Genomic DNA, 14609 nt, shown 5'->3' with positions numbered 1-14609 from the left:
TTTAGCACATTGCTTGATATATAATAGTTACCATACATATTCCTTTCCCCCAGTGTGACACCTTAGCCAGCTTGTTACTTCCTTGAATACTCCATTCTTTATCTGTTCATTCAACCAGCATGTATTAGGGGTCTATGATTTTCCATACATTGGGCACTAGGAATACAAAAACAATCTGTATTAAGATGCTAGCCAAGAAATGGGTATTATATAGTGGGTATATGTGTTACATATACATTTTTATTATAGGTTTATATATAATATACACACAATTATATATATATATATCCATAAACATCTATAGTTTTATACTTATACAGTATACATGATATATATTGTTCTGTAGAGTAAACAGTGCCTGAAAAGCATGACTTTTAAGAGTTATGTTCAGTTATGTCCATTTACAAAGTGGCAAATAAATCTTAGGATCATAGAGTTAGAGCTGGAAAGTGTCTTAGTCCTATCTCCTTATTTCAAGAAAACCAAGGTCCAAAAAAGGTCCAGTGAATTTCCCACGGTCACATAGATAGTGAATAGTAGTCAGGATTTGAAGTCAGGTCCTCTAACTGCAAATCTAGCTCTCCTTCCACACTATCACTCCCTAACAGAGTTTTAGTGGACTGAAAATACTACACTATGAGTCATCACTATAATGTAACAGCTAAAAACCCCTAACACAAATTGGGATACATTAAATGAGATACAGCTTTGAGAAATAAGGTTGATTGGCTCACGTGTATACAGCTAAGGGCAACAAGTCTGGCATAGGAGTCCATGCCTCTTAAAGATGTGAAGGAAGTGAGGATGTTTATTCTATAGAAGAAAAGACTCAAGGCCACATGGTAATTGTCTACAAGTACCTGAAGCACTGTCATAAAAGAGGAATTAAATGTTCTCTTAGAGTTCAGAGGGAAGAACCAGGATCAATGAATGGAGGGTCACAAAGAATCAAATTCAGGCTTGACATCACAGATAACTTCCTAAGAATTAGAATTATGTGTGATTGGAATGGGATACTTTAAAAAGTAGTGAGTCGGGGGCAGCTAGGTGGCGCAGTGGATAAAGCACTGGCCTTGGATTCAGGAGGACCTGAGTTCAAATCCAGCTTCAAACACTTAACAATTACTAGCTGTGTGACCCTGGGCAAGTCACTTAACCCCAATTGCCTCCCTTAAAAAAAAAAACTACAAAAAAAAAAGTAGTGAGTCCACCCATCATTAGAAGTCTCCAAGCAGAGCCTAGGAGGGTACTTGTCAAGGATATTTTAGTGGGGATTCCTTCCTGAGCACAGTTTGGACTAGAGGGACATTGAGGTCCCTTCCAATTCTGTGTGTGTGTGTGTGTGTGTGTGTGAGGCAATTGGGGTTAAGTGACTTTCCCAGGGTCACACAGCTAGTAAGCGTCAAGTGTCTGAGCCGGATTTGAACTCAGGTCCTCCTGAATCCAGGGCCGGTGCTTTATCCACTGTGCCACCTAGCTGTCCCTGTTCCTTCCAATTCTAAAAATTTGTGACTTGTGGGATTTTCCTTAGGTTATTGGAATGATGATAACTAGCAGTTATAGAGTGCCTACCGTGTACCAGGTACTCTGCTAAATACTTTACAAATGTTATCTCATTTGATCTTCACAACAACCCTGGGAGATAGGTAATATTATTATCCCCATTTTACAGTTGAGAAAACTGAGGCAAACCAAAGGTAAGTGACTTGCCCAGGTTTGTACAACTGGTAAGTGTCTGAGGCCATATTTCAACTCAGGTCTTCCTGATTTTAGGCTCAGCATTCTCTCCATTGCACCACTTTACTGCATGAGGTGTACAGAAGAACTTCATTCATTTTCTTGATATTAACTCAAGCTACAAAATGACCAGGAGTTCAGCAATGTAATCCCTTATTTAGAAGGACCTTTAAAAGCCATCTAGTTCAAACGTCCCCCTTCTACTCAGTTCTCCACATCTCTGATGACTGGTCATCCAGTTGCTACTTGAGTACTTATTTTTTGTTGTCTTCTGTCATGTGTTCCTTTATCTGCCTAGTACTGAGGGACTGCTTGGCTTAGCCCACAGGAGCTAGGGTACTGTGCCATTCCCTGTTCTGTACCTAGGCATGAAGTTTGGATTGTATTGATTATTGAAGGGACTCTGTCTCTAACAAGGGGTTTCATTTACCCTTTCTTGTACTCACTAGGTGTAAATTGCCAGGAAGTTGGTTATTCCAAAAGGCTCAAATGATAGATCATGATGTCCTTGAAGCTTCGGAATGTTTCCAGGAAATCTTTTACCTCAGGCTCATTGGAATGACTCATTTAGGCTAACTGATTCTCACTTCATATGAAATACAAAAATAAGGCACAGAAGATTATAAGCAAGTGTATAAGGGGCAGCTAGGTGGTGCAGTGGATAAAGCACCGGCCCTAGACTCGGGAGGACCTGAGTTCAAATCTGGATTCAGACACTTGACATTTACTAGCTGTGTGACCCTGGGCAAGTCACTTAACCCTCATGCCCTGCAAAAAAAATAAGCCAGTGTATAGAGAGATTTAGAAAATAACTTGGTGATGCAATTGATTATAGATACCTTTTGTTTTCTGCTACAAATTACTTTGATTACTGAACAAGAGGGACATAATAGGGGGTTTTCAAATCACCAAAGAACACTAAAACATCTGGGAGGAAAAAGAAAAATAATTCAATTATCCAAGTGATTTATTTTCAGAAAGAGTCAGACACCCTTATTGACACTAAGCAACCTAAGCCATATCTATAGGTTTCAGAAGTGCAAGCCTACAGTTCAGAAATGGGGGGGGGGAAGGATAATGGCGAGGAGAGAAAAAGGAATAAGAGAACAGGGAAGGAAAAGGAAAAACAAGAAAAATGTAGGTGGGGTGTTCATGTTAGGGTGTGCCATCAGGAAGAGCCACTAAGAGCATAGCATGGCTAATCTTGATCTCAATTACATCAAACAATCAAATGAGCTCCTTGAGGACAAAAAGTGTTTCAGTTTTTTGTATTTTTATCCTCTGGGTACAGCATCATTCGTGGCACATAATAGGCTTTAAACGGATGCTTGTGATTGGATGATTGATGTCACATAAATAAAATATCCAGAAAAAAAATGGTTTACATTTCTATGATAGGGTTTCCATCTCAGCAAGTCTATGAGCTAGGTAATACATGTTTTATCATCCCCTTTATAGATGGAGAAACTGAGACTCAGATCATTTAAGTGAATTTGCCAAGGTCACACAGGTGGTAAATGTTAGTCAGAACTCCAACCTAAGATTTCTGATACCCAGACCAATGGTCTTCCTGCCACACAAAACTGCTGACTGGTGGAATTTTTCACTTTTTGACCAAGAAGTTTTGGCAGCAAGTTGGGCACAACTGCTGACTATATTTTGCAAGTTGAAGACTAAAAGGTTCTCTTTCCTGCTCCCATCCTCAGTGCCCAAGCAAAGAAACCAAGTGATTATATCTATTTCTAATTCATTGTTATCTAGTTCATATGCACAACAGTTGCTTAATTTTGGTGGTAATTTCCAGAAAATATTGTCTGTCTCTCTCAGTGAAATAGCCTGTCCAGATGCCCCCTAAAAAAAATCCTGAATCTGGAAAAAAATCAAAATATCTCTGAAAGGAAAGCACTGAGAAATAACTAGGGCTGTCAGTTTAGTTCAACTGTCAGTTCTCCAAAGATTTCAGGGCTTAAAAAATGTTAAAAGTGCCAGATGCTATTATCTGTTATTCATGTTACCATTATGTTCTGGTCTTTGCTGAAATCAATATAAACTTCCATCTGTACATTAATGGAATTTCATTGCATACACATTCTCTCTGGAAAACACACATACAAACACATATATTCTTTCTTACACATCCAAAGGCTTTTTAAAAAATCATACTTCATATTTTAATTTTATTACAGAGATATGAGTTCTTTTAACCTTAGTCTTTTGGGAAACTAATATTAAATGCTCTCTATTGAATAAAACTCAGCCCTGCTTCTCTCCCAACTGTACTACTGCATGGGTCACCTAATCATAAACTATATAATCATATATAAATTTCCTAGGACAGTGTGTTGAACAAAGAAGATTGAGAGTAAGTTTGATTATTTCCAAACAAATCTCACGCACAAATGCGCAGTGGTTCAAAGGATTATTACAGATTACACAGGCCCCAGTAGAAATGACCATTGAAACATTAGGGTGTTTTTTTTCTTTCAAGAAATAAAAGAGTATATATGTTCTACAACTCTTTTAATATCATTTTATACTCAATTTCAAAAAATCATTTAAATTGTATTATTAATAGGTTTCTTTTGAATCCCTTTCTGTAATGCATATAGAAATTCTACAGTAAAACAACAGATGGTAGGCTTTATATTTTTATCTACAAATGAATGGGTCATGTTAAAGATACTTAATATTTGACTGTACAATCAAGAATATAATGAAGGGGTTTTGTGACTATATTAACATGAAACATTCAATATTGAAATAGAAAGTAAAAGTAACCTTCTTTAATACAGAATTTGGCAATTCAAGTCTCTTTTAAAAAGCACAGAAAGGGGTTGAGAAATGAAGTGAAGGATTGAGAAAATTAAGTAATGCAAAAGTAAAAACAAAAATCAAGCCCAAAACACATCAGCAGTGCCCATTAGCACATTTTGAGTCTATAGGAACACGGGTCCTTATCTATGTGGATTTAGAAAAAGTATAGAGTTGACCTGAATTAGTAATAATTGTAATTTTTAAAAAAAACTAATTTCTAGAGGGTTTAACAGTTCATTTAACAACCATCTTTTAAGTGTTTATTATATTCTAAGCAGTGCAGGAGAAACAAAGATAATGAATGCATAGTCTCTTATGAGATTAAATATAGCAGGGAAATAAGATTACATGAGCACATACAACTATACAAGAACTTTATAACTATACATAATTCTAAAGCAAATAGAGTGTGATAAGAATAATGGTTGTTATAGTATGTCCAAGGAAGGAAAAGGTATTTTCTGACTGGACCTATCAGGAGAAACTTCATAGAGGAAATGTCATGTGAAATAGGTGTCATAGCATAGGTAGATTTCAACAGGCAGAATCCATCACAGGACCCAAGGTCTAGGTAATATAATAAGATAATTTCTTTCCTTGCAACGACCTTGAGTTAAACCTATGAAAGTATTATCCATTCTGCAGATAATGAAACAGGTTCCAGAAGTTTAAGTAACTGGTCCGCAATCACACAGGTTGGTGTCAGAGCCAAGGTTCAACTCTCCTGACTCCAAGTACTGAGCTCTTTCCTCTCCATAATCTTGTTTTAAATCCTATGTGTTATTTTTGCAAAATTAAGACTTTCATTTAGTAATGCCTATTTGAGGGTATATCATTACATTCCTTTATTCTCCAGGAACTATTAAAAATTATAAGTCAACATAATTTATCACTCCTGTGACTTCTAGCAGGGAAAAAAGAATGCATCATTTATATCCCCCAGAAATACCACTGCCTGATGTTGCAAAATGAATGACAATTTCTAGATATTTCTCCTCTACTGAATCAATCTAAGATGTAATTGGGGAAAATATCAATCCCCTCCACATGTTCACCTGTATTCTTCTTTCAGAAAGACCCTGTGAGCTCTCCAGAAAATTTAGAGGAAAAAAAATATCCAGGGAGGTCTCCATACCAAGTCCCTAAACCCAAAACTCCATGCCTGGAGAACTCAAAAAGGAAACTCATAACGTAAGTGATACATAATACATTTGCAGTTGTTTTTCTGAGATGAGGATTAAGCTAAACATGTGAATGATAATATATAATGAGCTATATTACTTTTTCATGGATATTTAAGATTTCAACCACCTTTCAATAAAAGGGCTGAGATTTTCTATGTATTTAGTACTGTTCTAGTTTCACTTCAATTCAATTCAACTAACATCCTTATAAATCATAACAGTAACAACTCACGTTTCTATATTGCTTTAAACTTACAAAGTATATTCCCCACAAAAAAGCAATGCTTATAATGTATGTAGTTCAAGCATTATTATCCCAATTTTACAGATGAGAAAACTGAACTGTAGGGATTTTCATTGAGTTGCCCATTGTCACACAACTACTAGCTGCTTTAACCAGGATTCAAATTCAGTTCTCTTTCCACTTTTTCCAGGACTCTTTCCACTATACTATCTATTTTATGAAGACACTGTGTGTTCTATGCTTGTGATCCAGAAATAAAGATAACATTAACTGCTCTCAAGGAGCTTACAATATGATAGGGGAAAGGCATAGGAGAGTGAGATGAATGTAAAGGATAAATGCAAACAAAGTTCTATCAGATACCTGAGCAAATAGATTATTTTCATAGATAGGCAGGGGAAAGGTCACTGAAGGCTTTAAGGAGAAGGTTGTTTTCAGAATCTCATTGGGCCCCCTAGGTCCTTGAAGGAAAGAAGAGAATTGGGGTGGGGGGAAGGGATGTAGCATGATCTACTCCAGGCATGGGAAGAGAAATATAATGAAATGTGGGAGGAAAAAAAGAGGGCAGGATGAAAACAGAAGTCAGAGATTAGCTCAGTTTGGATGTAAATAGACTATATGTACATAACAAGCAGTAATCATCAAAGAAAGTGGTAAGAGTAGCTGGAAGTCAGTTGTGAAGGACTTAAATGTGATACTCAAGAATTTATACTTTTTTCTTTATACTACCAATGCCACTGAATAGTTTTCCTTTTTTTTAAAGAAAAGAATGAATCTGATTGGTACATTATTCAAACAAGATAGGAAGGATGATTGAAAAATAAAATAGACTCGAAGGAATTGTATCAATCTTTAGTTTAAAAGACCTATTAGGAGTCTATTAAAAAGTGTAGCTAAACAGTTTGAAATGTGAACTCAGCTGTAGTAAAAGAGTGAAGTAGTGAAAGATGCAAAAAGTAAGCTAGAGATATAATTATCAGGCCTTTGCACCTGTCTGTATGTGGTGGTAAGCACACTGAAATAATCAAAGAATATGAAGTTCAAAATCAGAATAGAAGAACTGTGGTTCAGATAATAATATAAAAGGGAAAGTAGGGAAGGACAAGTTTGGGGGAGGGTGGAATATTAGCAATTAAGTCTCATAAATGTTGAATTTGGTATCCAGATGGTGATATCCAGAAGACACTCAGAAATATGAAATTGGAGCTTTGGGGAGAGATTAGGGGTACATATAGGCTATATAGATTTGGGAAGTAATTTTCATTTAGGTGATTATTTTAGCTGTGGCAGGGGATGAGGTCATAAATAAACCAGAATCAAGAAAAGAAATGAGATCAGAAAAAATGTGTATGAGGAAGAAAGGAGGGAAGGAGAAGAATCACCAGAATACCTTTGTAGCCAACCACATCTGAGAGGTAAGAAGATGAGGAGCCATCAATGAATATAGAGAAGAATAGTCAAAGAAGTAAGTCGCAGATTACGAAAGTACTTGAGGACAAGGAATATATATGTGCGCACATGCATTTATGTATGTATATACCACACAATATATATACACACATAATATACATATATATGTATTAGAGTGTTATGTATATATGTGTGTGTATATGTGCATATAGTGTGATGTGTGATGTGTGTGTGCTGTGTGTATTTCTTAGTATCCCCAGCATTTAGCACTATTTTGGCACATGGTAAGGACTCAATAAATGCTTTTTGATTGACTGACTTTATCTTGAAAGTGAGGAAATGAAAATGGATCAAGAGAGATTAGGACAGAATAAATGGCCTATTAATTTGGAAAATAAGGAGACGTCATTGAGGAGGAAAGCAGCTTTAGCAGAATTGTGGGAAGAGGACACCAGACTTTAAAGAGTTTTGGCAGAAACAGATTTCCCCCTAAAAATGCATTTCTGGGTTTCTTTGAAACTCACCCTTCACTCTCCCTAATGCTTGCTGATTGCTATCAGTTGTGAATATATAAAGTATGGCTAATGTGATAGATTGGAAGACAAAGCAACCACATTTCTGTGACTATAGTTTAAAGATGAGAGCATTTAAAGACAGGATTTTGAAAATAAAATGTTGGTGTCCAAAGTCCCCTGCTTATTTGGGGTATTGAAGATGCACTGTACAGGTTGGACAGGTAACAGCCCACCTTGTCTTTAACACTGTGTTGGGGCAGGCTAGGTGGCACAGTGGATAAAGCACCAGCCCTGGAATCAAGAGGAGCTGAGTTCAAATTCGGCCCTCAGACACTTGACACTTACTAGCTGTGTGACCCTGGGCAAGTCACTTCACCCCCATTGCCCTGCAAAAAACAAACACAAACAAAAAGAATTTAAAAAACACCTGTGTTATTACAACAGTGTTTTCTTATACACTGAACAGACAAATAGTTTTAAAGAGAGTGACAAATGCTCAGAGATAGTTCCCCAACAAAACAGTATAATGATAGCAGCTGTACCACAATATCCAAACCACGCACTAACCAAAAATGCATGACTTCTGCAGATCTGGAACATATTCAGCTGAACACATTTCACTATTTATTTAGAATTAGAGAAAGTTATTAGAAATCCAAATGTTTCTAAGCTGAAGGAGAATCAGATTGGAATCTTGACTTGACAGTTTTAGGGTTTTCGGTAAGTTAATATTATGTTTTGCCACCAATACAGCACCTGCATCTTTCCTGGTGCCATTCTCCTCACTTGGATTTCCATCCCCTCTCCTATCTAACTAATTTCTACCTTACCTTCAAAGCCAAGTGAAAGACCCTCTTTGCCTGTGAAATTTTCCCAGACAATCCCAGGACAGACTGATTTTTTCTTTCTCTAAACTCCTATCACACATATCTTCTCCATATCCTTTTGACACCTATCATATGCTTTTTTTGTTTGGGGGCAGGGGGAGGGGCGTAACAACTTGAAATTTTATTTAGTATAGGATACACCCTACAAGAAAATTCCTTCTACAAACATATATAGTACCTGCTCTGCAATTGATAATCTTAGTGGATTGTCTAGAGTACTGAAAGATTAAATGACTTTCTCAGAATCACATAGCCAATGTATGTCAGGCTTAGGCTTTGAGACTAAGCCTTCCTAACTCTAAGGCTAACTTCTAAACCTCTACCCACTAAACCAGGTTACCCCTTGTTTTGTTGTTGTTGTTGTTTGTTTGTTTGTTTGTTTGTTTTTTGCGGGGCAGTGAGGGTTAAGTGACTTTCCCAGGGTCACACAGCTAGTGTCAAGTGTCTGAGGCCAGATTTGAACTCAGGTCCTTCTGAATCCAGGGCCAGTGCTTTATCCACTGAGCCACCTAGCTGTCCCTACCCCTTGTTTTAGTAACTGTTTTGTATTGTTAGTTGACTTTCTTATTGATGTGTTTCACCAAACCATCTAGACTGAAATTTCCCTGAGAGCAGACACTGGATATTTTGAGAATATTATTAATATTACACATTTAGTATTGTGGTCCCCACAGTACAAAAATAAATTGTCTAGTACATAGAAAGCACACTAAAAAGTGTTGATTATCCCTATAATAGCAACAATGTTTAATTTTGATACACACCTAATTTTTGATAAGCCTTTGATCTTTCATTATCAAAGGATTATAATAGTTAAAATTTATAATTTAGTACTTCAATGGATCTCTGATCTCCTTAAAGTGAGTAATCTTTCCAACAGTACAAATTATAACCCATTCATGTTTTCTCATCCTGCGAGATTCTTGTCTGTTTACTCCCATAAATCCTCCATAGACAATCTACCTAATATTCTGAAAGCCTTTCTCTGGGCATTTTAGTATTTTGTGGGTACCAAGGGACTACTTGGGCCTTTCATCTGCTATCCTTCCTCTAAAAATCTGACCAGTCCACCTATATTTCCAACCACTTGATCTCCTTGCCAAGAATAGAGAAATGGCAGCAAAGGGCAGCATGGGTCGAGAATACAAATTGATTTGTAAAACAGTATGGAGAAAGAATATGGAAGATTACAAAAAATATTGCCTCAAAAAAAAAGCTCTGTTTTGTTGGGGTCTGTGTAAGGCAAAACAAATCTAAAGGATTCTAAGAATGTAAAGTTGGAATTAGGTCAAAGCAGAGAAAACAGAATTGATTTTTCACTATTTCCAAAATTATCACTATCAATGACAATTGAACTACCATATTTGGATTCTATCATCTCAGCAACCAATGAACTTTATGAACAAAAGGAAATGGTTTTAAATTGGGAAAAATTATTTCTGCTGTAGAATAAGTGTACACAAAAGCAATAGGTGATGTCTCAAGTATTGAAGGATCAGTTTCAAGCTATACAATGTTTGGAATGGGGGCAGCTAGGTGGCAAAGTAGATAGAGTTGAAATCTGGCCTCAGATACTTACTAACTTTGTGACTCTGGGCAAGACACTTAACCCTGTTTGCCTCAGTTTCCTCATCTATAAAATGAACTGCAGAAAGAAATGCCAGACCACTCTAGTATCTTTGCCAAGAGAGCCCCAAATGAGGTCACAAAGAGTTAGACATTACTGAAACAACTGAACAGCAACGAATTCTCCCAGTGATGTTTCATTACTATAAAACACAAAACACAACAGCCACTAAAGAATCAAAACTGGGGCTGATGGAAATACCCATAGAGAGATACATAGCAGGTAAAAGTAAAAAATGGCATATATCCAACAATTGTTTGTACACAGAAATGGGTGAAGACAATTCATGCAAATTTATTTTACTATAACTTATATATTATACTCTCCTGTAAGTTCTCAACAACATTATTTGGGTGTACTATTTTCCTACGTGTGACACATTCATTTGTGGCTCAGCCAATAAGGTAGAGACTGTAGCAAGTGTTTTTATATTTTAAGAAACTATGATTAGGTAGAGGAAGGGAGAAAGTAATATAATTGAAGTATGACCATAAAATAATAAATTCTATGTTTTTTTTAGGACTCATCTAAATGAAAATTTCTTTTCAAGTTGTCCTTTAAGGAAATTATATATATATATACACACACACACACATATATATATACATATATTCTATTTTTAGAAGTCTGATTTTTAACAAATATACCAAATTTATATATCCCCATGAGTGTCTTATAATTAAGTGTAATTGTTTATGTTCAGTATTATCATTTTAAGGGCATCCTCATTAAAAGTTTTTAAGGCTATGTACATTATCACAATAATCTTCCTATTGCTAAAATATTTTTTGAATTGCTGTTTGAGCCTATAGTTCTTTCTTTTTAATAACCTCAATGGTATTTCTTTTTATTTTGGGAACAGATTTGGCTTTGGCTAATAAATTATTCAGAGATCAATCTTTAGTTGAGTTAGTAATCAATACTGAGGAAAATCTGATTGTGACTGGTAATGAAACTGGTTTTGTTGGTGACTCATGAATTAGATTTAAAGACAATCCCAAGAGAGACTTGGCATTATCTTTAGAATATGTACATGGCTTCCCCAGAGGATGACTTGAACAGACAATGTTCATTTAGATGAGTTCTAGAATAGTCATTCCTTTTTAAAAGGAATACTGTCCATTATTTTGTATAATACTTCAAATATATTAGTCCACTACCACCACCTTCCTATTTGTTTAACTTTTAGGTTCTTAAAATATAAAAAGTCTTGTTACCAGTCTATACCTGTTTGACTCAACCACAACTGAATTCTATGATATCACCTGTTATCCATGAATTTCGTTCACAGCTGAGTGGGGACTCATGGAGGAAGCTAATCTGCTTTCCTTTCTCTAATCCTGATATTTTCATGACTCCTGCCATATTATAAAAGATTTTCAATTCTGTCATAACCTTAGTATCATTACACCCTTCCATTTTCCTTCTCTTTCTTTTTCTTTTTCCTACTATAAAACATAAAACATTAGAGCTAGAAAAGACCTAAAAATATTATCTAGTTAAACCACATTCATTGAAGTATTATAAAATGTTAAACATTATTATTATCATAACTGAGAAAAACGAGAACCATAGAGGGTCTTAGCCAAGTGAAATAGCCAAGGCTTCAAATCTAATTAGTGTCAGACACAGGACTTGAATTTAACTCAATGTTATTTCTTCTATACTGTTGTCTCCTTTTTTCTTTTTCTTTCTATCTTCCTTTCTTTTTCTCTTTCTTCTTTATGCTTCTTTGAACAATAGATTTGATCATCTTAATTGGTCTATGTAGTTCATTACTGTAGTTCTCATGCAAATTTACAGATCTATGATTTAAATAACAAGCACATTTATTTTCTTTCTATTCCAATATAAAGCTTCCCCTTAACTTTCCTGCCTTATTTCACTCTGTTCCCTCTTCAAAGATATTTTTCGCTGTTCCCTGGTGTCATGCTGCCCTTCCCCTCTTAAGTGAATTCTCATAGGCTATCTCCCACAGCTGGAGCACATTATCTCTTCATCTCTGCCTGTTAAAATCCTTTTCTCCTCTGGTCTACCTCTATGAAAGTCACTCCACCTTCCTTTACACTGCTCTAAATCTCTCCATTGCTCACTCTCAACCTGGTGTTATTGATTTACATATTTGCATTATTACTGTCCCTACATCTCCAACATTAAAAATGTGACTCTTGGAAAGATAGGATTCTGTCAAATTATCTTTTTATCACTAATACATAACACAGTGGCTTATACATAATAGGTAGTCAATAACCATTTTTGTATTGTTAAGAAACTGAGAACCAGGGGCAGCTAGATGGAGCAATTGATAAAGCACCAGACCTGGATTCAGGAGGACCTGAGTTCAAATCTGATCTCGGATGCTTGACACTTACTAGCCATGTGACTCTGGGCAAGTCACTTAACCCTCATTGCCCCACAAAAAAAAAAGAAGAAAGAAAAAGACAAAGAAACTGAGACCCAGAAAAGGGAAGGGAATTGCCCTACATCACAGATCATTGATGGGACTGCTGCTAGTATCCAGGTTTTCAGACTCAGATACCACACCACTGCTACACAATGCTGCCTCTAAATCCTTTAAATATAACTCATAAACTTTCATTTTGAAAGAAATAATACATATTTTTGCTTTCAACCTTTTATGCTGTAAGCTCTATGAGGAAAGGGATCTTGGTTCTATACTTTGTATGTCACCTACACCAAATATCTAGCACGATGGCCCATGATAAGCACTTGATAAATATTTTTTGAAGGGATGGATGGATGGATGGATGGATGGATGGGTGGATGGATGCATGGATGGATGGATGGATGGGTGGATGGGTGGGTGGATGAGTGGATGGAGACTCTTTGAGGGAATTAAATGTCAGAGAGAGCTATGTGGCACAATGGATAGAATGATGGGTCCAAGTTCAAATCCTGACTCAGAGACTTACTAGCAGTATGATTATTGGGCAAGCATTTAACCTGTTTGCCTCAGTTTCCTCAACTATAAAAGGGGAATAAAAGGCACCTATCTCACAAAATTGTTGTGAGGATTAAATGAGGTAATATTTGTAAAGTGCCTAGGACAGTGCCTTGCACATAACGGGTGCCTTATAAGTGCTTTTCCCCTTCCCCTTCATTTGAGTAGTACAGAACTTTTGAAAGCTGTGCAAAGTGATTTCCCAGAACACTAGGTGGCAACATGTGTCTTAAAATGGGATCTGCTGAGAATAAAAGTCAGTTTACAATCAGATGACTCTATTGGCAAAACATTCAAGAAAATACTGGGTAATTCTCCATTGCTAAATGGTAGGGTTTTTTCCTACAATTTCTACCAATTTCTACTGTTTTCTTGAATTACTTGAAAATAGGAGGAAAATTTGAGGAAAGAATTTTACCTGTAAGATGCTAATTTATGATATAAATTGTGATATGAATATATAAGATTGTAGAACATTTCATCTATCCTGGTGTCTAAGAGAAATTTCCTTGAATAGGGCATGCTACATACATACACTTATAAACATCTAGAGATGCCTTCATTTCAAACAGCATGTCAAAAGGAAGTGAGATGTACAACTGATGTCACTGATTTTTGTTCTCCCCTAATTATCAGCTCTGGGTAGGCTGGACAGAATTCTATTTACCCTAAATGTGTCACTTTTATGCAGCATCAAAAATAATGTAATGAGTAATGGAATTGCTATGATGCTGAGTCCTATTTTTGTTTTTAAAAAATTAAAAAATCCACTTGCCTAAGTTTTTCATAGAATAGAAAGAAATAAAAGGAAATTGATTTCAGTCAATGTTTGTCCTGCTGCAGGCTGCAAAGTCTAATTGTATAGAATAATTATTTGTCTGTAGCTATTTTTGCCTTGTTCAAGTTTGAAATGACTCAAATGGAGATTTATATAGAGGAGGAGAATACACGAAAATACCCATCGTTCCCTCCTTGATAAGCTGCTATGTCATTTCTAAAAAGCCTATGGCTTCCCAACTTTGAAAATCTCCTGTTACATTTCTATTATCTATACTATTGCTTTCAAAATGCAGTGTCCCAAAACAGCATTAGTGCAAATACAGTTTTGCACTATGGCTTTTGGGACACACACTGCTTTCTTGGGGGGGGGGACATGTTTCTAAAATGATTGTGCAAAGTAGTCACTACCTATTTTTCTCTTGAAAATATATTAGGAAATCTGTTAGTGA

At 36.0% G+C, this 14609-nt stretch overlaps 1 protein-coding gene across 1 annotated transcript in view; it reads left to right on the top strand.

Moving 5' to 3' along the window:
- Positions 1-14609, top strand: part of ST18 (ST18 C2H2C-type zinc finger transcription factor) — a 174158-nt gene that overhangs the window by 123126 nt on the left and 36423 nt on the right. The window contains exon 15 of the mRNA XM_043975761.1: positions 5624-5742. Coding sequence (XP_043831696.1) covers positions 5624-5742 — 119 coding nt within the window. The remainder of the gene's footprint in view (positions 1-5623; positions 5743-14609) is intronic.

This window comes from Dromiciops gliroides, chromosome 1, assembly GCF_019393635.1.
Source record: "Dromiciops gliroides isolate mDroGli1 chromosome 1, mDroGli1.pri, whole genome shotgun sequence".
Taxonomy (NCBI): Eukaryota; Metazoa; Chordata; class Mammalia; order Microbiotheria; family Microbiotheriidae; genus Dromiciops; species Dromiciops gliroides.
The sequence above is the reverse complement of the archived record's forward strand: the minus strand, read 5'-3'. Positions and strand labels throughout refer to the sequence as shown.